The sequence below is a fragment of the Lagopus leucura genome, unplaced genomic scaffold, assembly GCF_019238085.1.
Source record: "Lagopus leucura isolate 7727_CA_CO unplaced genomic scaffold, USGS_WTPT01 Super-Scaffold_100036, whole genome shotgun sequence".
Lineage (NCBI taxonomy): Eukaryota > Metazoa > Chordata > Aves > Galliformes > Phasianidae > Lagopus > Lagopus leucura.
Window position 1 is genome coordinate 981,027 of NW_024962285.1, and position 23,821 is coordinate 1,004,847.

The window sequence follows — 23,821 nt, forward strand, 5'->3', positions numbered from 1 at the left end:
CTGGCTTCAGAAACGGCTCCCTCTGTGAATAAATTCCTGTCAGCGAGATTTTTCCCCTATTTGTCTTTCTGTTTTCCACTGTTTATAACTCTGCCTTCTGACCTGCCTTACTTAATCTCTGTTCCTGCCAAAAATCTCCACTTTCTTTATACAGAAAGTATCATGACTTTAAATTAAATTCCCTGTTGGAAACAACCCTCTCAAACTTATATAAGCTCATCGTCTCTGGAGCTCTGTGTGGCTGAAGGTTGGCACAGCTGTTTCCTCAAACACATAGTCAAAGGAGAGCTGTAATCATGCTCTTTCTGGCACGAGTATTGCAACCAAGAGACTTTGTTTTATCCTGTTCTGTCCCAGTACCCACCCAAATGAACCCTAGAGGTGGTCAGTAAGAAGCTGTGGTGTGGAATAAGCTCTGACCAAATGCCTTCTCCATCCCATGAGGTTGATGCAGAATAAGATCCCCATAAGATCTTGCTTCCTGGAAGCAGCTGTGTTTTGAGTGAAGACAGGATCATACTGAAATTAGGAGGGAACAGCAGAGGTGAGTAGGTGGGAGGGAGCAGAGAAGGGTGCTGCTGCTGAAGTGTGTAGCTTCTGTGGGCTGGTGATGCGCTGCAAAGCAATGCTCCTAGAGGAAAACAAGTGAGCAAGTGCCCTACTTTGCACCTTTCTCTCTTCACCCTAATGAAGCAGGGCTGAGTCTTCCTGTCTCCTCCACAGAAGCTGGAGTGTTACCTGAGGTGACAGGGTTGTTGGGAAAGTCAATTTCCACTGTATGCTGGGAAACTCCACATTTCTCTACGGGGCTGACACTTCACAGGTACTCACAAGCTCTTCCCTCCTTTCTAATGGTAGGTTATTTGCCTGTAAAGCCTTGCAGCAATGCTTCATCAGGATTATCTGTTTTACTAGCACCTTCCCAGCTTGATTATCTTTCAGTAGTGGCTGGAGGACATTGCTCAATTTAACACGTGGCAAACAGATGCTACAACAGGTAGTTACAGTTTAGTGGGCATAGTGGTGATGGGTTGACAGTTGGACTAGGTTTTAGTGATCTTTCCCAACCTTAATGATTCTGTAATTAATGAAGTTCTTATTGGGGCTGCTTGAGGAAGGCTTGCTGGGTTGGTAACACAGGCGATGCCTTTGTGTGCTGGGCTCTGAGATGAGCCAAAGCAGTGACTCTGCCTTTGCTTCCCTGTAGGCACCTTACAGAAGGACAGAGCCTCATGCCTTCCTCCATCCATCTGTGCAATCACTGTGCCTCGTGTTTTGTCTGGGAGCATTTGTGCAGTGCTACTATAGGCTGAGCTGGCTCCCCACACCCACTGCATCCCACTCTCCAGAAGTCAGTACTGCTGCATGGTTCAAGGGCTGCTATTCCACAGCCTTCTGATATTCTTCACAGATTTTTCCCCTCTGCCACTGCCCTGGATGGGACTAAAGTGGAATTAAAACTCCCGGTGGTGCTTCAGCAACTGATGCTTATCATAAAAGCATCCTCCTTGAGACACAACTGATGAACCTATGGGTAAGGTGGCCAGTTAATCAGACTCAGCCAGAGCTAGCAGCAGACCCTGTGCTCAGAATGGCACATTATTTTTTTCCCTGTTACTGCTTGGTCTGTTGTTTTTTTTATGTGTTTTTGCCGTGGTGCAGTTGTGGCAAGGTGCTGGATATATGGGGATTCTGCTGAGCAGTGCATGGCTGGACTGCCCAACCTCATCAATTCAGTAAGGTCACTGAAAGTCACTTCTAGAGTTAAAAAGTCTGTGGTAATATTTGTCGCTCAGGTTCTGCCTAGTCCCATCCCTCCTCTGCATTAGCTTGTGGTGCCTGGCTTCCTGATACTGCATGTTCTACTTTTTTTTGTGCACTGTTCCCACAAAGTTTGCTTTGTGTTCTTGCCTCTGTCTGGTCCAGATCTGAGGCAGAGATTGTGCCCCATAAACAATGGATTTTGCAGACCTTAAGTACTTACAAAAATACTCTTAAGGTTGGCAAATGTCACTTTGGCCATACAGTGGGGTGCTGGGAATTTTAGCTGTCCTATGTGTTTCTTAGTGGACAAATATGAACAGCTGCCAACAGTGGAATTTACTGCCAAAATTCCCAAGCCACTGCCACCCACGGATGTGACAGTACTCATTTTGCAATCTCTAACCCTGCAGTATTTGCTAAAGGGAGAGGAAATCCACAGGGCTGCTCTCTGCGGGCATTTGGGTATTATGCCTGGAAGGAGGAGGGCTCAGATGGAACAGTGGGAGCAAACAGAAGGCTGTTCTGCCTTTCAGCAAGACTTGAACAGATGGGTGAGTTGGGTAGAGAGCCTAATGAGTTGGGTAGAACCTAATGAGTTTCAATAAGAATAAGTCTATGGTCCTACATCAGGGGGGAATAAATGCACACATCAGTACAGGACAGGGAATGATCTCCTAGAGAGGAGCTCTGCGGTAGACAACATGGTGATCAGGAGCCAGCAGCATGAACTTTTGGCCAGAAAGGCCATCGGCATCTTGGGGTACATTAAAAAGAGCATGTCCAGCAGGTTGAGGGAGGTGATCCTTCCTTTCTACTCTGCCCTGGGGAGGCCATCTCTGGAGCACTATGTCTGGGCAGGAACCAGGAATCTCCTAGAAAAAGTCCAGTGAAGGGCCACAAAAATAATTAGGGGCCTGGTGCATTTCCCATACAAGGAAAGTGAGAGAGGCCTGAGACTGTTTAGCCTGGAGAAGACTGAGAGGAGATTTTATCACTGCCACTAAATATCTAAAATGGTGGGTGTCAAGAGGCTGGGGCCAGGCTCTTTTTGGTGGTGCCCAGTGACATGACGAGACACGATGGGCACAAGTGTAGGAAGTTTCTTCTGAACACGAGGAAGAACTTCTTTACAGTGATGGCAACAGAGCACTGGCACAGGCTGCCCAGAGGGGCCGTGGACTCCGTCTTTGGAAATATTCAAGACCCACCTGGACGCTGTCCTTTGCAACCTGCTTTATGGAACCTACTTTAGCAGGAGAGAGAGGGGAGATGTTCAGAGGTCCCTTCTGACCTCTACAGTCCTCTGATTCTATGAAACTGCTGCACAAGGGCCCACTGAGATCCCCATTGCTCTCAGCCCCCAGAGGGCAACCAGGCTGTAACCAAACAATGGAATGCCCCCAGCACAAGGACACTGTGCACCTGCTCCCATCGCATCCCTGCCACTGCTGGATAGAAACACAAAGCAGGCTTCTGTTTTAATGAGAAAATAATTATATACTTGCATTGTAGGCCTCACAGTCACTATAAAACAGAAGCAGGATAACATTGAAGTGGTTAACATACAGAAAGCCAGGTACTGTTGAAGCTGTTCGGTGAGTCATGATAAGGATGCCGCCTTCTGGTTGCCAAACCAAGTGATGTTTTTCTGTTTTCCTTCGAATGATGTCAGTATGGAGCGAGATGAAGCCCAAACTGGCAGCCTTTAAAACAAACCATTCAGAAAACCTGCACTGTAACCCCGAACTGCTTATAATCACAAATGCTAATGCTTAACTATTTCTCAATACACAGTTTCATTAAAACCAGTCTTTGCCACAGGAAAGGATCTGAGCGCTTCTTTTGTGGAGACAAAGTTAACTCTGCAATAGTGCTCCTTGGTTGCGTTGGATATAGTTATATATAGATAGATATGTATTACTGGCGTATACTTATAAACACCTAAGCCTGGTAGCATGCAAATGAAATAACAGAGAGGCGAATGAGCTGCACAGCACCTGTGCTATCGCTGCACTGAGTGTGCACTGCTGACAAATGCCCATAATTTCTGGAAGAGAAGAACACTGCTGGCTGCAAAGTTTGGCTGCCCGAGTCCAGCACATGCCACGGCCATGGGGAGGAGAGCGGAAGCCCCAGTGCTCCTTTCCCACAACTGTGCCCCTTGTCAAGGGCAGTCTGGTTTGCGCTTCTAGGACCAAGGGGAAACAAAGCATGAGCAGATGGGTGGTCTTGAGATGGGTGACCAATGTCAGCCGGTGTGGGAGGAAAGCAGACCTCTATGTGGAGGGGAATACAGATATGCCCCCATTTTGGGGAGCATCGTCTGATGCGGGGCCCTCTGCTCAGGGCACCTCGTCTCACAGCAAACAGGTCAGCAGGGCCTTCGTGTGCTCCACGGCATGGAGGGAGACAATTCATACAGCTCATGGGTGCTACAGTTCCCTGAAAATGGGCCTCAAAATGTCCACAGGCATGCTGGGGGGAATTGTGGGGACTAACATCGTTCGGTTGCAAGCGCTGTGTTGGTTGAAGAAAAGCACCAGGAGTGTGTTCACAGTATTGGTACTTATTAGAAGTGAGCTTGCTGCTCCAAGACAAAGCAGCGCAGCAGGCCATGAAGCCAAGGAGAGGCTTGGGGGAGGACCAGCACTGTGGTTTTTAAAAAGAAGTCAAAATAATCATTGCTTGTCTATAAAAAAGGCAGAACGTATTATATAGAAAAAAGCTCAGCATTTTTTTGTTGTTGTTGCTGTTGCCTCCCAAACTTGTTCATTTCTGGTCCAGAAATTATGGTTCCCAGATCTAAAATACTCTTATTGTATTGCTTGTGTGAAAAGAGTAAACCCGCAGCCTCTATACTACATACAAATACAAAGCACAAGAATAAATACCACATTTCTTTTCCTAATTGTCAGCTTACAAAATTGGTCAATACTTTGCAATTGTGATTCATGCAAATACCATGTTGGGTCAAATTTTGATATCACAAATACTGCATTAACTCAGTGCCTTGTTTTTTTATATCCCCTTTCAGACAAAAAAAAAAAGAAAAAAAAAAAAAAGAAAAAAAAAAAAAAGGAAAGGGAGAAAGAAAGATATGAGCACTCACCCCTACAGCTGGTACACAGCCTTGGAGAAAACCCACACATGCACAGTGCCACACATATCCTTGCACACGCGCCCCACGCACACACAGATGCACACGAACCCCTGGTGGCTGATCCCGGGCCAAAGCAACAAGCACGGGCCCTGTGGTCTGCTTGCAGCACTGCACGCTCTGGCTGGATGGAAAATGTCATGCTTCCCCCCTGCCTGCCCCCTCACTCCCTCCTGCCCCCAACTTCTTGTTGCCCGAAGGCTCCCACAAAGCACTCTTCTCCAAAGGCTTTTTATGTTGTACAAATATAGTGAAAGACGTAGCTCTCTTTCCTCTCTATCTCATACCTTTTCCTTGGCCAAAGTCTGGCTTAGTTCAATTATTGCCTTCTTTAAAAATTAAATGTCCTTTATTTGTATTCATTCCTCACTACCTTTCTGCTTCAAACTGTCCATCTCCATTGGTTATCCACGTACACCATTCTTTTTCCCCTCCCCACCATCAAAAAATAGTTGTCATCCGCTAGATACAGACTTCCTATTTAGAAACTTTGTTAGGTAAATATGATCTGAGAACCTGGAGCTCAGGTGATATTGCAAGCATACAGGATCCTAAAGCTAAGGTGACCATTTGGCTTAGCTCTCATCCCCATCTATTCCACTCCTGAATTGTGATGGCTTGTGTTTGCAACACAAGGGCTGTATTTACTGAGTCTGCTGGATTGTACATTTGCAACAGATGCTTCCCCGTTTATTTGTGGGTTTTTGTTTTTTTTTCATTTAAACAGATAAATTACTAGATAAGGGGCGCAGACCCCCCCTCCAAAAAAAAACAACCCCATTCCATTCCCAACCCCAAACCTTTCGGTCCCCTCAAACAAACAGCATCGGAGGGTGACGTCGTCACGCTGCAGGGGTGAGGCCGATGTGGGCACAGACCCTGAGGTGTGTCCCAGGACTCCCTGACCCTGCAACCCTAGCATCATTTGGGAGGGGGAAGCAGGGGTGGGAGGAGGGGGTGTTTTCTGAGTGGGCTGTTCCTGTTGTTTTAGAGTTGCCAGGAGCTGGATTGTTTCTATGTCTGTGTGCATCATTGAGTTCATTGTGTATTTAATAAATATCGGATTAAAATGCTGCTTATTTTTTTTTCCTTTTTTTTTTTTTTTTTTTTCCCCCCCCTTTTTTTTTTATTTTTTTTTTTTTTTTTTTTTTTTTTTTTTTTTTTTTTTTTTTGTTTTTTGTTTTTTGTTTTTTGTTTTTTTCTTTTGGTTCAGCAGGTGATGCTGCACAGCTACTCGTCCTCCTCTCGGTTGGCGTAAATGCCGGCCTCCCAGCGCAGCGCCAGCGCACTCTTCCTGCGGTTCACCCTGGTGGCCTCCAGCACCTGGAGGGACAGAAGGAGAGGACATCCGTCACATCACTGGGCGAACAGGCATAAAAACTCCACACATCCAGCAGGTGTGTTATATGTAGAGAGGCATGTATGCATATATATGTACACATGTAACAACACACATAGAAATATATCTATATTATATATATGCACAAACATATGCACGCATATAAAAGCGCACATATGGTATGCGCCTTATATATGGACACACGTGCATGCACAGAAACAATTATTTTAGGTGAGGAACAGTTTTAATACATGTGCAACAGACTTACTTAAAAAAATAATTCAGAGTGGACCAAAAGGTGCTAGCAATGGGGTGTGCACACAATGTGCTCCTCTGCAGATACAGAACAGTGTATGCCTGCCTGCACCAGTCGTCCTGCAGAAGCGCAGTTCTTAAGTTTAAAGAGCCAGTAAGAAAAAGAGAAAGAAATAAAAGGAGTAGAAAAGCCCAAACAACAATATATGACTGTTCCATCAGCTAATGGCTGCCCCCCAGGTCCTATAGCCTCTAGCATGCTGCTCTGCACAAAAGTGGCCTTCTGAGATAGGGCTGTGCTATTTGATTCCTCTGCATAGAAGTCAGATGAGGTGATGACTTAAGTCTTGGATGGGGCAGAAATAAACAGCTGAAGTTTAAGAATTACAAAACTGAGTTGGAAGGGACCCATAAGGACCACGGGGTCCAAACCCTGCTCCACACAGCACTACACAAACCCGAACCCTGTGTGTGAGAGCGGTGCCCAAATGCTTCTTGAGCTCTGGTAGTACTACCCTGGGGAATTATGCCATGCCCACTGCCTTTCCCTAAGCTGCGGGAGTGGGAGCAAGGCTGAACAGTTTTTATTTTATCCACTAGAGGGCAAATGCACCCAGAAAACCAACGATTCATCTGAGGGAAAAAAGGAATCCATGAGGAAATCCGTCTGGGATATTAGCTGCAAGCAGTGCAGTGAAGCAATTGCAAGGCTGAGGGCTGGAGGTTTAAGCTACGTGCCTGGGGTGCTGAGTGCCCAAGCCATGCAAAGACAGTCCAAAACGTGCCTCTGAACACTGGAGAAATAAAACCACTTATCAGGGCATCGTCACTGTCAGAGTAAGAAATTAGAGAGGCTGGTCTATGGTTAGCAACAAAGGGTAAAAAAAAAAGCATTGTGTTTTTTTGTTTTTTTTTTTTTCTTCAGATGGCAACAGGCAACTACTAGCAGACTACTGAGACCAGTGTAGAGTAACAGTTAAGAAAAACTAAGAAAATTATTGTTTTCCCTACTAGATAAGGAAATTCAGATTAAAAAAAAAAAAGCCAATTCAGCACAAATTTCAAACTGAAACTGACATTGTCACAGAGCAGTGATACATCCAAGAGACGTCTCCTGAATTTGGTGTGGTTTATGGTAGCTGAAAATAAAAGGGATTTTACATAATTTACAACAATTTCTGATCACTGTCTTCCTTGCTGGAAATCATCCTGTTGCAATGGTCTTTGCTGGTGTTTGTAAAAAGCCATGACTTGGAAAACCTGAGGATTTTTCCTTCAGATCAGTCAGCAGAAAGCGAAGATGGATGCCAGGCTCAGCTGTGAGCCCAGATCCCCAGCCTAGTAGCTGGGACCACAGAACCACATGTACCCATAGATGGGACCATCTGCTGCCACTGCTCTCTGACTATACCTGGAACACCACCAGAGATGGGGGGTGGGCTCCAAAGGGATCATAAGGTGGGCAATTAGCTCACACTTAGCCTAGTGGTCTGGGCTGATAACATCCATGAAAAAAGCAACACGATATAAGTTGTTGTTGTTTGGGTAATGTGACCAGTAGGTGCATCAAAAGAGAGGATCTGGAGTTCAGGAATTGGAGTGAAGCAGAAATGTGTACCAAGTCGTAGGGCTGTAAAACTGCCCTGTAAAAACCTACTGCACCAATCTTCTTGTTGCAGCTCTAGGTTCTGCTGAGAACGTCAGAGGCTTTTCCTTGACAGATTTCAAGTGTTTTTGAGGATTTTGAAAAAAGGTCAAAACAGCTATCACCATCAAGTGCAAGATTAATTTGTTTACCTATCCTCGAGATGGAGACTGACCTGTCCTGCATTTTACTCTGACAGGCATAACAATATCTGCTCTCTTACTGGTAAAGAGAATAAAGAGCAAAACACAGACATGCTTCAGTCCACAGCATAATCCCACCACCTGGGACTGAGTGAAACTGACTACTGTACAATACAAGCTAATTTTCACTGTACAGTGGCAGAAAACCAATGTGGAAGCAAACAGATTTTTCAGGAGCTTCATATATTACTAATTCTTCCCATTTGGACCTGGAAGAACTAAGAGCAACAGAAATAAGAAAATGCAAGAGATTGGAGTGTCTACGTTCTGCCACCTCCATGCAGAAAGACACCTCCAGAGAAGCACATCAGGCAAAAAAGAAATAACAGAAAACCAAATGCTTTAACACACAGTTAGAGCTACTGAGTGATGAACTGCATCAGCTACTTCAGCACAAAGGTATTTTCTGCGCTGTGCCCACGCAGTGCTAGAACATACCTGACCTCCAGCGAGCATATTGAGGAGCCGGCTGGTGGAATCAAAGCATTCTTATCCAGAACAACAATAAGCTGTGTGTCCTCTGCATCAGACCTAGTCTGCTGGTTTTTTATTTCATAAATCAAAAATTTTCAGCAGTCACCTTAAAAAACAATGTCAGAATTACCTGACCACAGTTACCAGCTACAGTATGACTGGTATTTAGTAAAGTCAGGTTAATGCCAAGTATATCCAGTAACACTTAGACCTGTACAAACAAAAGCAGCTGTTTTTAAGGATGAGTACAATCTCCACTTGTGCAGGCACACGGCTATCAGTGGTCTCTGTAGAACTGCACAAGGATGTGCTTTTAACACAGACTTGGCTCTTTTGGTAACAGCTTGCTTCATGGCCATGCTGAAAACACACATCTTTTCCCCTTCCCCATCCATGCACACTGCCTTCCAGCTCACTGCTCCTCATGCCAATACCCTTCCTCAACGCAGGCACATGGAGCCTGCCCTTGAGCTCCCACCCCTCACAGTACATGATGCCCTGACCACTACTGTGGAAGCTCCTATACTGCTCAACTCTCTAGAAATGCTCCACACAAGGATCAGTCACTGCTGACTGCTAGCAGTAAGAGAAAACCCACAATGAAATAAAGAATAGGAGAAGGCACAGTTTTTATTTTTCTTTACTCTCCAGGACAGATGACATTCATGTACCTGTCTTGAGCAGCCTGATGTGGAGATGTGCTATGAGATGGGGAAACAGTGGGAGATATGAGTATGTAGCACAGTACTGGTGCTGGACAGATGAGTGTCAGCCATTACTAGGACCTGTTTGTGTCCCTTAGAGAAGCACAGATTCACAAGTACACCTGCGCAGAAAACTACAGGCCACTGAAATGTCCATGTTACTGAGCACCTCATTCCTAAAAAGCAGTGCAAGTTATTACCTTGTGCATTCTGCCAGAATGCCAAACGCCACTGAAAATTTACCCTTATTCTAATCAGGCCTGGGTTTCTTCTACACTGAGACCAGCGTGGATATGAAGTGGTGGGACTGCGTCATTCATCACACTGCGATGCACAGGGACGGGGACATGCTCACACCATTCCCCACGCTGGGACCATGCACTCACATCTGCCTCTCTTCTTCCACCACAGAAAGGTTGGTGTGGGGATGTCTTCCAAAATGCTGCACTTTGCTGCTGCTTCATACCAGGGATGGAGGAATGCCACACACAGTATCTGAGGGTGCCTGGGCCCCAGGCGTGGCTTTGCCAGCAGAATGGCATGACAGAAGTTCTCACTTCATGCCTCAGGAATGCCTCAGTCCTGGGCTGCAGCTTCCAACCTTTTAATTGCAACCCCTCCCATGCCAGGGGCTGTAACAAGAATCCAGGGAAGAGAAAACCAGCCACACAAACACTGGCTGATGGGAGATAAGATGGGATATCCCCCACACATTTGCATCCCAGCCTTGATACAAAACAGTACTGGCACACAGCATGAAAATGCAAACTGCAGCAACATGCACTGGGAACCACCATGCAAGAGGAAGCAAAAATAAATAAGCAGTTGAAAAGTACCTCTGAAGTAACCTTGCTAGACAGTAATTTACAGGTGTACTGGTAGAAAGGGAAAAGACCAGCATTAGTACATTGAACAAGCATGTTACAACTAGGAAACAAGAACAACATAAATTGTAAGAACTTCTACATCTCAGAGAACAGGATTTCAAGCAACTTGGTGTCATGAAAAAAAAAAACAAACAAAAAACATTAGTCCACTTGGTGTTTGTTTTTTTTTTTTTTTAAATGACACGCTTGGCCTGTCTCAGTCTTGTTTACTGTTGGTGCTTGACTCATTTCTTTGCTGATGCTTTTTTTTCTCAACTGCTAAGCCCATACATCCTCTTCGGAAGAAACTGCCCACTTGGCAGAGCAGTGAAGCTCTTCCAAAAGCAGATACACTTGGTTTGCTCTCCATCTCTGAAAAGCAGCACACTGGCAAACCCTGGCCAGAGCTGCACCGGTGTAGCCACTCAAGTCAAACACAAAGCAGAAGGTGGTGGTGGTGAAGGCAGAGGCAGGGATCAGGTTCTCTTGGAACTCTTCTGCCTTCTGCTGCACCTTTGTGTAGGGAGAAATGGAAGCCCTACAGACCTGTACTCAGCATGTGATAGAGAATTTCCAGACTTTAAACCTCTCCAAGATCCCACTGAGGTGATCACATCTGCTGACTTCCACCCCTGCCTTAACAGGTCACGGAGGTGCTCTTCTGTTTTGTTAGACACAGGCAGGGCACACCTTCTGGTTAGGTGCTGAGACATCACTGATCCCAGCCGGGACATCAGGGCATACCTTGAATTGCAAGAATAGACGAAACAATCCTGGTGTGTCTGGGAAGCACCAATGCATGCACCGGAGGAGTTTTGCACACAGGCACCTGGAAAGAACCTGGCCACTTGCACTAATGACACCTTACCTACAACATGCGGCTATCCCAGCTGTGTAGAGAGGGCAAGCCCTGCTCGCTCTTGATGGGGGTTAGTATGCTGGGGATAAGCACATGGTGAGTATGCAGCTTCTTCTCTGCAGTGAGGTTTTGAGCCACCAGATTTGCTTCATGAAGCTGATGGAGGTTATTCAAAGCCTTCAGTAGGAGAAGGGACTGAAAAGCTTTTGGTGTGCTTCAGAGACTCATCTGCCTGCATTTTGAGTCATCCCTCCTCTGTGTTTTGGTTAACCAGCAGAAGTGCAGCAGGATCCCTCTGCGTTTCATCCCTTTTGACCCCTTATACTATTATGCAATATTCACAATGATTAGAAGCTGCCAGAACAGCACTGTCTGGTATCCACATTATAGAACTTCACTTCTATGTGCCTCATCAGACTCTGCCATCAATGAGACTTACTAGAATGTGATTTGCGTGGAGCATGAGCTCCTTGCAGCTGGGATCATTGTTCTGACATCTCTGGGAAGTGTCTGGAGGGCTCCAGCTGCTTCAGCAAACACAAAACACATTTAAGAAGTTTTGTATCTCACTTACATCTCACTGCTCTGCACTAATTCCCCACAGAAATTCTGTGAAGAAGAAACATCAAGAAGTGTGAAGAAGAAACATCTCATGCTTTGTTGAGAAACAGGCTGTGCAATGTATGCACCTGGATTTTGGGACTTCCAGCTATGAAATTCATAGCTCCTCTTACTACTGCCTTCAGTAAAGAGGGTGGTAGGTTAAACTGCTACAGGAATTGCTGAAACCCAGGCACCCCTTTCACAAACTGAAATCTGGCCAATTTTCTGTTTCTGTTTGTGTGGAGAAGAAATACAACAAATCCAGTGGGAGACAGTTCACTGAGGGATCCATGGTTTTTTTCTGAGACATTCCCTCTCCAGTTCTCCCAGGGACTACTTGCAGGAGGGCAACCACTTTCTTACTTTCAACTCCAAGCATTCTGGGACTGCACTTTGTGAGTCAACAAAGGCATGAACATATGCTTGATCCACAGTGTTAAAGCAGCTGTTAAAACAACCCACTAGCAAATCTTGATGGCAGGTGAATTAAAAAAACCTACCAATTTCAGGGTGACTGCCTACTGTTCTCAATATTAATTATTAGTTAGTCAAAGTGGAGATTAATGTGAGCTGTTTTTGACATTTCCACAGACACTGTCTTCCATCCCACCAGCCCTCATCCTTCCATTTCTAACATGCTGGCCCTTACAATGTGTTACAGCCCTTCAGCACTTGCAAGGTGACTTGAACAGATTCTAGGGAAATATATTTTTGTTGTCCAACTCTCAGTAATTGTGATCAGCAGGAAGTGAAAAGGAAGAGTGCACTCACACTGCTGTCATCCATCCTCTCTCGTCTCTTGGTTTTGTGTGTTTCGTAATCCTCCATGAGGGTCTCCATCAGGTTCTTGGGTCGCTGGGCTCCTGCAGGCTCCTCAGCCTGCAGGTCGGAGTGTGAGGCAGGTCCTTCTGTGGTAGGGGATGGAGGAGGCTTGATTTTCTCTATCTTTCCTGCAATGACAAGAAGAAGAAGAATCCCTTCTAAGCTCAAGGACTCACAAGTTGTTTCCAGAAGAAGAGAGCAGGATAAGCATTTTCAGTGGTGTCTGCATGAAGAAACAGATTGGAATGAAACCTGTGAAACAACCTGACAAACTGGAACAGTTGGTGGGTTTTTAAAACACTTGCCTCCTCCTCCTCCTTCCTCTTGAAGCCCACTACATCAAAATATTACAAAACCTGTCTACCAAATCTAGCAAAATTATCAAACAACGTAAGGCACATTTAACCCAGCATCACTGTTTACAGGAGTATCCAGCTGGATTACCCCCCTCTTGTAAGACTCATAGCAGTGGTTTGAAAATGTACACAGGGTGCTGAAAAACCACAAACTGGATTTTTTTCTGACTCAGACAGTGCAGTGCACAGGATACCACCATGCATTAGATATCCAGAGTAGGCAGTCTGGTTAAACGGTGATGGCCTTTTTTTTCTTCCCATGCTTCTGACCTGCTGAGAGCTTTGCACAGTTCTCTGGCGTTGCTCTTCCCTGGATTACTTCCCACAAACTGCAGCTGGACAGGATGGGGAGACAAGTGCAATGAGCAAGGGGGTAGTGGGGAAACATCAGCACCCTGTGGGAGGACAGCTGTGCACTGCTACAGCTGACAGTGCAGCACATGTCAGTGGGGATGAGCAATTGGTAAGAGTGAGGGCTGGCTATGGGTGTGGGGATAACGTAAGAGGGTCCTGTCCTGGCTGATGGCAGAAATGAATTAAGTGAGAAGGGCTCTCATCTGGCTGGTCACATGAGAAAAATACTTGGCTATGGGGGGAAAAAGCTATTGCTGAAGAAAATCAGGTTCCCTTCTCCATACCATGGCATCTCTATGAAATGAGACTGTTCAATGGATGAGGAAAGGAAAACCAACCAACCAACCAACCAACCAACCAACCAACCAACCAACAGCCCCTAAATCACACAAATAAGGAAAGTAACCAGAAGGAGCATACAGATTTTCATGAAACTTCCTGTTGCTGATGCAAAAACCCAGCTCTTTCCAAAAAGTGTCATTAACACTGGTAACCACTAGAGAGCAGCCATGGAACCTCTGAAAGAGTCATCAGAAGCTTAATGAAAGAAGTGAAACCAGAGCCAGAATTACAAGAAATACCCTTGCTGGGCTTATTTCATTTCTAACCAGCACGGAAAAACCCAACATCACTTGTTTCTTGTTAAAGGTTTGGTTATGATGGCTGGTGCAGGGATGAGGCTGGGAATTCAACCCCCCTGAAACACCCTAGTAGGATGCAGAAGGGGTATTTCCATGAGCAACCATCATCCTGGTCATTAGGTCCAGTAGGTAAAAGAGTGAGCTGGAAATGAAAGGCCTGCTTAAGGGTCAGGTATGCTGTTGTATTACTTCATTCTTGTAGTAGTAAGTGACTTCTTAGTTGTCCCACACAGCTTCTCTGAGCTCCCTGGAGACACAGACACAACACATACTGACCAGACCTACAGACAAGCCCCTTCCATCCTGGAAAGTGACACAGAGAGTGGGATCCGGGGATCTGCATTTTAGAAGAATGCTACAAGCAGATCTACCCTACCCAGTGGAAGAGCCAGCCATTTCTATGCTGTGGCAGCAATCCAGGAGCAACACGTGGCTGTGCTGTGTATACTGTGTAGGGCTGACAGGAATGGTGCTGTGGTTTCATTTTCACAAATAGAGAAGCCGAGGTAGAAATGTGCCTTCCCCACAGCAAAACAGTGGTTTGTCGGTCTCCAACCACATGAGATCACCCTTTATGCAACTGTTTTCCCCATGTACGTGGATGAATTCCACTAAAAACACTGGAATTCACAGCCTCATTTTGACTACTTTTCACAGATGAGGAGGTCTCTTCCTAAATATGTGTTGAAAATAGGTAAGCAGGTGGAAATCCTTCCCATGCTAACAGCAGTGCCTGGCAGAACCAGCAGGCAGTTTTGTGGTGAGATGATGGGATGTCTGAGGCTTCAGGGCTCTTGCAACCTCTTGGCTCTGGTGCAGACTCAGTCTGCCAGTTCAGGCTGAGGTAGACATGCTGATGGGTTAATTTTCTTCTGGCAGATTTCCACGTGGATAAGTGCTGTTCTCAGGCAGTATGTAGGTTCAGCATCACATAAAAGCATCACAGGATACAATGATCACAGGTGATTTCCACTTCTGCAGTCCTGTGCTTGCCACCCAGTTCACTCACACACTGCAGGTGGTCCTTTCCCAAATCTGCGCTCAGTAATGATGATATCCACGCTCTCAGCCAAACAGTGGGGTACCAGCGAAAACTGCAGCCCCAAGTCACAAGTGCTATCAGCATTGTCCTCCAGACGAAGGCAGTCCTTTGAAGTCCCTGTTGCATGACATTGAGTATAGGATAAACACCCTACGGCTTCACCTGTGAAGTTAACAGTTTTTCCCTCTTTTAGACAAATACTGATAAATATTCTGTGGCCTCAGACCTGGTGACAGCTCCCCAGTCTCTGGCTTCATCCACTTAGAATTTTGATTTCTCTTTATTTCTTCCCCTAAACTCACAGCAGGCCAAAGCTGCTTTGAGAAATGCTCTACTCAGTGCTCAGAGAATGGGGAAGCTCTGGAAGGGGGAACTCAGAGCTGTGTGCAAGGCAGTGCCTGGCAGCTCTGTGTAAAAACAAAGACCTGGAAGAACTGGGAATGGATGAACTCCCATCCCAACCAAAACCTCTGCAGAGTACCTGGGGAGCAAGAACAGTTTTGAGCAAGGCGACATCCATGCCTACAAGCCTGATGGGTGTCCAAGCACCTGCTGTAAGAGGATGAATGGGCTGTCCATGCCCAGCTGGTCTGCTGCAAAGGAAGGAAAGAGCAACAGAGGAGAGATCCCGGACAGGAGCCAGAACAAGAGGCAGAACAGGAGCCTAAACCAGGACCAGCAAACATGTTAGCCAAGGGTATCTTTGGAGCTCTGCACAGAGCAACTACTTCACAGATGCTGCTAGCATCTTTAAGGCATCTGCACAGAAAACTTTTCAAAATAAAGTAATTCATCAAGACTGATCTTTTTAGAAAACTAGCCTGGGATGAACTCAGGGATGGTTCAAATATATGCAAAAATACCACGCTGGAAACATGGAGTCTCATTACCACCGCAGGTGAAAGGTGGGCTTCTTTGAACTTGAACACCACGTGAGCAACCTGAATATGCAAATACACAAACAAGCAAATAGCAAAGAAAAAAAACCCTTAGCTCTGTAAGGTCCTTTCATTTCATGCATCCTCCTCTAAGGAATGAATAAGACAGCAAATGATAAATGAGCTGGGCTGGTAGCCTGCTACGGCTCTCCTGGAGGTGTCTGGAGGATGAGTGATGAGTGCTCCAGAGAATCCTTGCAGAAGAGAATGATGAACTTTGCTTTTCCTTCACTGGTGCTTATGAAATTGTAAGCAAGCAGTATCTTTAATGAGCTCACAGGCTGCACTTCTGCTCTGGCCTTTCTCAAAATTATTTTAAAAAGGGGTTAATGTATATGTATTACACCTAATCTTACTCTTTACACCTATAATGAGCGTTAAAAATTTTGCAATGGCTACAGATATTGCAAGAACCTTGCCTCAGAATTTTTGCTTCTCATTTCACTCTGCAAAATGTCTCTCTGGGATGAGGCTTAACATGCAAAGTTTCCTTTAGTGTAGGTATTTTTTGGTGAAAAACAAGAGGGAGAAATTGTTTGCAGGCTGAAGCAACCCCTCTGACAGAGGCTTACTCTCCATAGCTAGACTCCACACAGTTACCTGACATCAAAAGATACATGATCACTTGCCATCATAAACTGCAGTGTCCCCCTGGGCTTTTGCTTTCCACTGAAAGTCTCCCATCCAGCTTACTAACTGAAAATGAGGATGGATGATTGGTGGGGAGCTCTCCCAGACGCATGCATAGATGGATGGGGCTGAGCTCCAGCATGGGTGAGCAGCGTATGAAACACTGCCTTCTGCCTCGAGTGGCAGTGCTTTGGTCACAAACATCAGTAAGGCCGATATGTCAGCTTCAGGAAAGCTTTTTCTAGGCATGGCTTCTCATGCTGGGGATCTCCCCAAGCTGTTATGAGACAGCAAATGTTCATGATGGGTTTCTCTCGAACTGAAAAGTCTCCACCGAGTGCAGCCCACTCACATAATGATTTTCACACTTTAAAAATACACTTCTTTCGAAGGGAATTATTACAGCCAGGCACTACATGCGGTTAAGATACAAATTCTTCGTATTCTAGGTACTCATAATAAAAGGGATATACACGATCACCATAAAACATAGGCAGGAACCTACTAAATCACACATTTGTTCAGAGGAACTATTAAACAGCCCAGCTTTTCTGCCCACAAAGGATGGCGAGCCACCCACATGCTGCAGGAGCAAACTCCTGGATTGCTGTGCAGCTGCTCAACACCCTGCCACGTGCAGAAAGTGCTGCACCGAAGCAGTGTGGAAACTGCTCACACTGAAATACAATTCCACAAGTATTTTTCTCCCCAGAGCAGCAGGCACGGCCTCAAGCTGCCACAGCACAGTGTTTGGGTTTGTGTGGTGCTGTGTGGAGCTGGGGTTGGACCCCATGGTCCTTGGGGATCCCGTCCAACTCAGGGTTTTCTGTGATTCTTAAACATTATTACCCCAGATAATAGCTGTGTGTATGCACAACACATGGCTGAAATAGCACTGAGTCTTGCCCCAGTCATCTGAGATGGGTTAGAAGGCAGCTTTTATACTACCCAAACAGCTTTAAAGGATACTTGTTACTAACCTTGTGGCTTGCACTGAGTGGCTGGCAGGTGCCAAGTGTGGCGTTACTCTCAGTTCTATGAAGTTGTATGCCAGAGTGGCAAAACAGCCTGTTTGCTATCTGAAGCAATTAGCAGTTATCTCAGCCACATAAATCGTGCTAGCCTTTCACACTTAGTCAAATAGCAGTTCAGTTCACTACATTCCTTTGTGGTTTGCCTGACAGTACAGTGACAGCTCAAAACATTAAGTGAAGGACCACCAGATGTCCTAGCAAAGCAGACCTGCCCAGTTCATCACCAAAAAGCAATCTGGGAGGCAGGTAATTTGCAATCTGATTATGTACTGCACCTCCTCAAATGAGCTAGATGAAGGGGTAGCACAGGTGAGGTAAGTTGATGGTACTCACCCTGGAATGCCAAGGGCACTGAGCCATATTACAGCAGCAAAGAGCTCTGCTGAACACATCCACTGCTTGGAAAGCAGTGAAAGTAGAAGATATAGGAAAAAAAAAGAAGACAATGATCTTTTTGGTTCTTTTGATCAATTACATCATTACACATATTCATCTTTTCCTAGAAATTAATTATTTGCCTTGTCACCAGCTGTAGATTGCAGTAGTTTGAGTCACTGGCAAATACATCCCAATTTTCTTTCCCGAACATATGGCACTTGGACTTCTACAGGAAACTATAATGACTCATTACAAATATAAACTCATATTCGCATTAAAATACAAATTACAATGAGCATTTTATCATCAGACACAAAGTAAACATCTTGTCGTACAGAGGAATAAGAACTAGCAGAAATATACTGTTTTCCCAGGTGCTCTGTTAAACCAAGCATTAGTGTCAGCAGCTATTCCAAAACCACTCGTGAGTAAAATGCCTCATTTCAAGCAGACAGAGCTACAGATGATGCTGTTTGACGACGTGGTCATGAGCACACCTTTACACAGTGGGGACTTACGCAAGCCGAGGGCCATGGTGCCATGTCTGTTATCCTGCCAGACACTGCACAAGGCACACCAATTTCTGGAGGCTCTCTATCAAAAAATAAGAGCAGCAATAATAGCACTCCAAAGAAATTATCAACATCTGCTACATTTTTTGGCAAGAAACACTGATTAAAATCATTCTCTCTACAGAAGAAACAAAACCAAGTGTTAGCTATTTATATGTTGTGTGACACTTCAGCTCAAAACTTAGATTGCATTAAGGACACGGTCCAGCCTTGCTTTTAGTCTTCAGTGGATTTAAAAAGAAAACATCCTGCACAAGTTTTGGAAGCATGATTAACTGCACAAGCCTTGGAAGCACCACTGACTGACTTGATTATGCTTGCATCCATTGAAAAAAAAGGATGGACTATAAATACACTGGGTAAAACTAATACTTCTTCACAATGGCCACGCTTAATTAAAACTTCCAAGTGCTTGCAAGGCACACCCAGGTCTGTATTCATGAAAATCACTACAAAAGAAATAAGCCAGACAAGTGCCGCTTTTTTTTGTTTTGTTTGCTCTTTTCAGGACACATTTGGAAGGGACAAGTGCTAGTTCAGTCTCTTCACAGAGGGAAAAGAAAAACTGTTACACTGTAACTGCTGTGCATGTCAGCCAGCACAAAGAACCAGAAGCTGATCAGCCAGAAGAGGACTTCTATTGAACCCACTAAACACTTTGTTTCTAATACCTGTGCAATGAAGTAACGTATGACATCAACTGAAATACACGGAACGGCTCAGCTCTGGGCATCTTTTTACCCAAGTTTATCAAGAAAGCCAAGTAACATCTGATAAGAGAAAGCAAAACAAACAAAATCTGATCTAAAACCTGTCAGCTATCTTTGCACTTCCTTAATTACTTGCAAGAGTGTTGCATGCTCATTTTTCAAATAGCTGCATACCTGCAAAAATGCTGCCGATCATTTCTCATGATGATGTTAAATTTAATTTTGGGCGATTGGAGGAGAGCAGTGATAAACACATTATGCTACAACGTGGCATAAGATGAATGCGGTGCATCATCTTCTAATAACGATCAATAGGATATGATCACTACTTCTGTGCTATGTTCAGGAAAAACAGAAAGCATCCCCAGTTGGACATTTCCACATAGAGGGAAATCTGGGTTGTCGCATGCCTTCCTCCTGCTTGAATACTGCAGTTTCCAAGAAGATAAAATCATGGCAACTCTCCCACACCCTCTAAAACAGACATCCTGCATTCAGTCAAAAACGGCAAAAAAATAAATCTGATCTGACCTTTTTGTTGCATTACATTTCCTCTCCAGTGTGTTGGGTTCTCACCTGGTGCAGTTTTGTAAGACACTGTTCTGGTGGGCAGGGGTGGTGCGCTCTTCGTGACAGGGCTTGGTGCCATCTGCAGACCTTGCCGCTGCCTCTTCAGCTCCTCTTCTCGCTCCTGGGCAGCTCTGATTTCTTCTTCTATCATTGATAAAGTCCGCTGCTTCCTTGATCGTAACTTGAAAGGGCCCACGGTCACTTCAGGTTCCTGCGTGGCAAGGATGGAGGCAGTGCTCCTCAGCTCAGCTGCCTCTGAATACTTGCTGAAGTAACTGACTTCGTGCCTGTTCTCCTCCACAAGGAATGGCTGGCTGGCAGAGTACACGGGCGACTGCTGCAAACTCTTCCCTTCCCTGAGTCCTGAGTTGTCTTCTTTTGAAGTCTTTGGTATGGTGTCCCTTTTTTCTTGAACAGGTGAAGACACCTGGGGTGGCTTAAATACTGGGTTCTGCTGCTCCTTGGAGGCTGAAGATAGCCTGGTGGTGGCCGGCTGCTCTTTGGCAGAGATATCCTGCTCTGCTGGGATTTTCTCTTCCTTGCCACTTGTTTTATCTGCCTGTTCGGCTATGGCTTGTTGGATGGCATTCTGAACAAGCAGACCAGCGTGGTATTCCAGCTGGTTGTCCATCAGCATAGAATCTGCCAAGGCAGAAGACAGTGAGTCACAGCCTGGGTCACTGAATGATTTGGACATGCCTTCACCCCTGCACTCTGCTGGAGTATCGGTCTGCGGGGTCTGTGGCAGGGAGAAATCTGCCAATGAGCTTTCTTGCAGGGCACTCATAGTTTCATTAGAGGCACCACTGTCACTGATGTTATCCATGCTGAAGTCATTGGAAAGGGTCTCCAAGACAGTGGTATCCTGAGATCTTACAGACAAGTCATCCAAACCGGAGTCCAGCTCCTCGGGAGGGGAGGAGGCGCTGGCTGACTTTGGGAGATGGTCTAGCACACCCTGTACATCATCCTTCACCACCGTGAAGACAGCTCTTGCACTCATGAATTCTCCATCCTCTGACCACAGTTTCGAGGCCTGTCCAGCTCTGGAGCTATCACTACATGGTAACTCTCTTATTGGGTCAGCACTGTTGCTCTGAGCATTTGTATCTTCCTCTGAAGAACAGGAGACTTTCTGTGCTTTGACAACAGTGATGTCATTACCCTCATGTTGACCTGTTTGTCCATACATTGAAACAGGTCTTGTAATAGTGGAGAGAGGCCTGTCTGCATTTGAAGGATTGAGGCTTTTATAGAATGGTTTGACGGAGAACATTTTGGGTGTTCCAGATCGCCTTGGTGGGACCTGACCCTGAGATGGACCTGAATGCTCCATCAGTTGGAATTGCTTCCTGGCAGCTGAGAAATCAATTTGCTCTGTGACAATATCCTCTTTCTTGATATTCACTGGCTCTGGTGGTACAAAGGAGCAGCTGACCTGTTTGGGAGATGTTGGTGTTGCACTTTGCTGCTGCAGTCTCTCCTTGCGCTCCTTATACTTTTTGTGGGATTCCAAATGCTCTTCATCCAGTTGTTCCTCCAGAGTCTTCTCCTGGGGAGGATTCCACCATTTGGCGGCAATGTTAGGGTTTTTCTTGACAGCCTGGCTTTTAATGAGCTCCCTTCTTTCTTTTTCAAGTTCTATCATTTCCTCTGATGGTCTCACTTTGCGGACCCTATACTTTTCTTTCTCATCTTCATCTTCAAAGAGCTTAGAGGGCTTTTTGTCCTCGTGGAAAGCTCGGAGTTCAAACTTAGCCTCTTTCTTAAGGGTTGTAAGAGTTGTTTCTCCATCCTTAGAAGATCTTCTAGAACTGTTTGAAGAAGTGGGACTTCCTGGCATCTTCAAACTTTCCCCAGTGTCTTCCTTCAGTCCACCCAAGGAATGGCCATTAGAGTTCAGGCTTTCACCTGCTGTACTAGCTTCATGTGGTTTAACAACCAAGGGCGCCTGCTTGTCAGCTATATTTTCTTCCCTTGCATTGGGTACTGAATTATTAGAGACATTAACTGAAGCACCTGAGCCATCCATGATGGTGACTGCACTTAGCTGAGGAGAGGATGTCCCATTAAAGGTATTATCAGCAGAAGAATCACAGCAGTTTGCCTCCAGCACTTCATCTAGATATCTGATCTCTTTAGCAACTTCACTGTCCAGAGATTCATGCCTGTCCTTAAGTCCATTGTGGCTGGCAGCAGAAGAAAAGAGGTGGGTTGGATTGTCTATGGGATGTGGTGAAGCCACTGTGGTGATGCTTTTATGCTCAGAAACTGGAACTTCAATTTCCATTTTTTCTTCCTTTGTAGCAAGCGCAGTAGCTGGCTCCAAGAAATTGGCACAGTTTTGGTCTCTACTTTTTTTTAACCTGATGTCATCCTCAGGGATTCTGGAAGATTTCTAAAATAAAACAGAACAAAACTTTGATGAAGTCCTGAAGAGAAGCATTGTATTTTCTGCAGACTAAACACCATCTGGAAAGCAAACCGTAGCAGTTCCTAAACTCGAGATTAAAAGAGTTCTTCACAAAATTAGAAGCCATGGCAAATAATTAGTACTTACAAAAAATAGAAAGTTAACTCACTATAAAGTGAACAGGGCACTAAAACAAAAACAAACTTTCATTTAAATATCTCCCAAATGGTTATCATCCTAACTTGTCGTTATTCTAGGCCTGTGTCCTGGTCTGCCACTAAAAATGAGGTTTGGATTTTCAAGTTACTAATGACTTAACAGTTCAGGTTCTTGAAAGGCTTGCATGTGCAGCACACAGCACCTATCAACATGGTATTTTACAAATGTTTTCCACACCTAAAGAAAACCTCAGAATCCATCCACAGCTGATAAGCATTACTGTCTCATCTTGCAAAAACAGATGCTAACATGCAGAAAGAGCAGGCAACTCATTCCACATCAGGAAAAGGACGAGATGACACCAGGAAATGTTCATTTCTCAGTGGATCAATCTCAGCCATCAAACACAGGGTAGAATTACACAGTGCTGGAAAAAACATGGAGTCTTTCTCCGGCCCACACAGAAACCCACATGCAACTGGAGCTGGGAGGCAGGAAGCATTCATGTCTCCAACAGCATGGAGATCACCACAGGAGGCACAACAGGGACCAACAGAATCATGGTCTTCTCACTCTTTCCCCTGCAGCACAGATGCACTGGACTCATATTTCCTCATGATGAAGACATTACCAACACCATCCTCCTAGGACAGCTTGGTAATTTTCTCAGAACACAATACGATCTCACAACAACCAAACACAGCATGCCTATTCACATAATCAAATGCTTTAACACAGAAACTTGCATTCTGACGTCTCTGGCTCCTTTTTCACATAAGCTCTTATACAGAACCACTGCTGAAGCATGGATTTGGGAAGCAAACGCCACTGATCAAATCCTCCAAACACAGTGGCTCCCCAGAAAGGTCACTCCTGTCAGCTGGCCGCAGCTGTCCTTGCCACCATGCATCATGCACTCTGTTAGTACACAATGCAGCAGAAAATGACCAGCCAACAGCACAAGGATCTTACCAGCCACCTAAACAATAACACTGCCTCTGGGTTTACATGGGCAGTAAAATGCATTTGACACACCCTGAAGAATTTGAGTCAGGCAGAAGAGCTCTTCTTCTAAAAGCATTTTGAAAGAATTTCTTGTCTAATCATGCCGTTGTACAGAGCTGAAGATAATGCTACCTTCATCCATTAGAGATTTTCTTTTCAATCGTACTTAAGTGCTAGAAAACACCTTTAAGAACAGTCAAACAAACAACTTTCTTTTGTCAACACATCTTACCTATTTAGTTGGTTCTACTTTCACTGCACCTTCTGTTGAACCTACATATTCTCAAGCTTAAGTTTCTACCAGTGCTCTCCTTAAAGCATATTGCAT

At 45.1% G+C, this 23,821-nt stretch overlaps 1 protein-coding gene across 5 annotated transcripts in view; it reads right to left on the bottom strand.

Moving 5' to 3' along the window:
* Positions 1–6,087: 6,087 nt before the first annotated feature.
* PALM2AKAP2 (PALM2 and AKAP2 fusion) overlaps positions 6,088–23,821 on the bottom strand; it is a 250,912-nt gene continuing 233,178 nt past the window's right edge. For 4 of the 5 annotated variants that reach the window (XM_042882819.1, XM_042882821.1, XM_042882823.1 and 1 more), the window contains 4 exons: positions 19,923–22,314; positions 12,641–12,819; positions 10,378–10,416; positions 6,088–6,244 (listed from right to left, as the gene is read on the bottom strand). In XM_042882819.1, coding sequence (XP_042738753.1) covers positions 6,152–6,244; positions 10,378–10,416; positions 12,641–12,819; positions 19,923–22,314 — 2,703 coding nt within the window. In that variant the 3' untranslated portion in view covers positions 6,088–6,151. The remainder of the gene's footprint in view (positions 6,245–10,377; positions 10,417–12,640; positions 12,820–19,922; positions 22,315–23,821) is intronic. The other variant, XM_042882820.1, reaches the window with a different exon arrangement.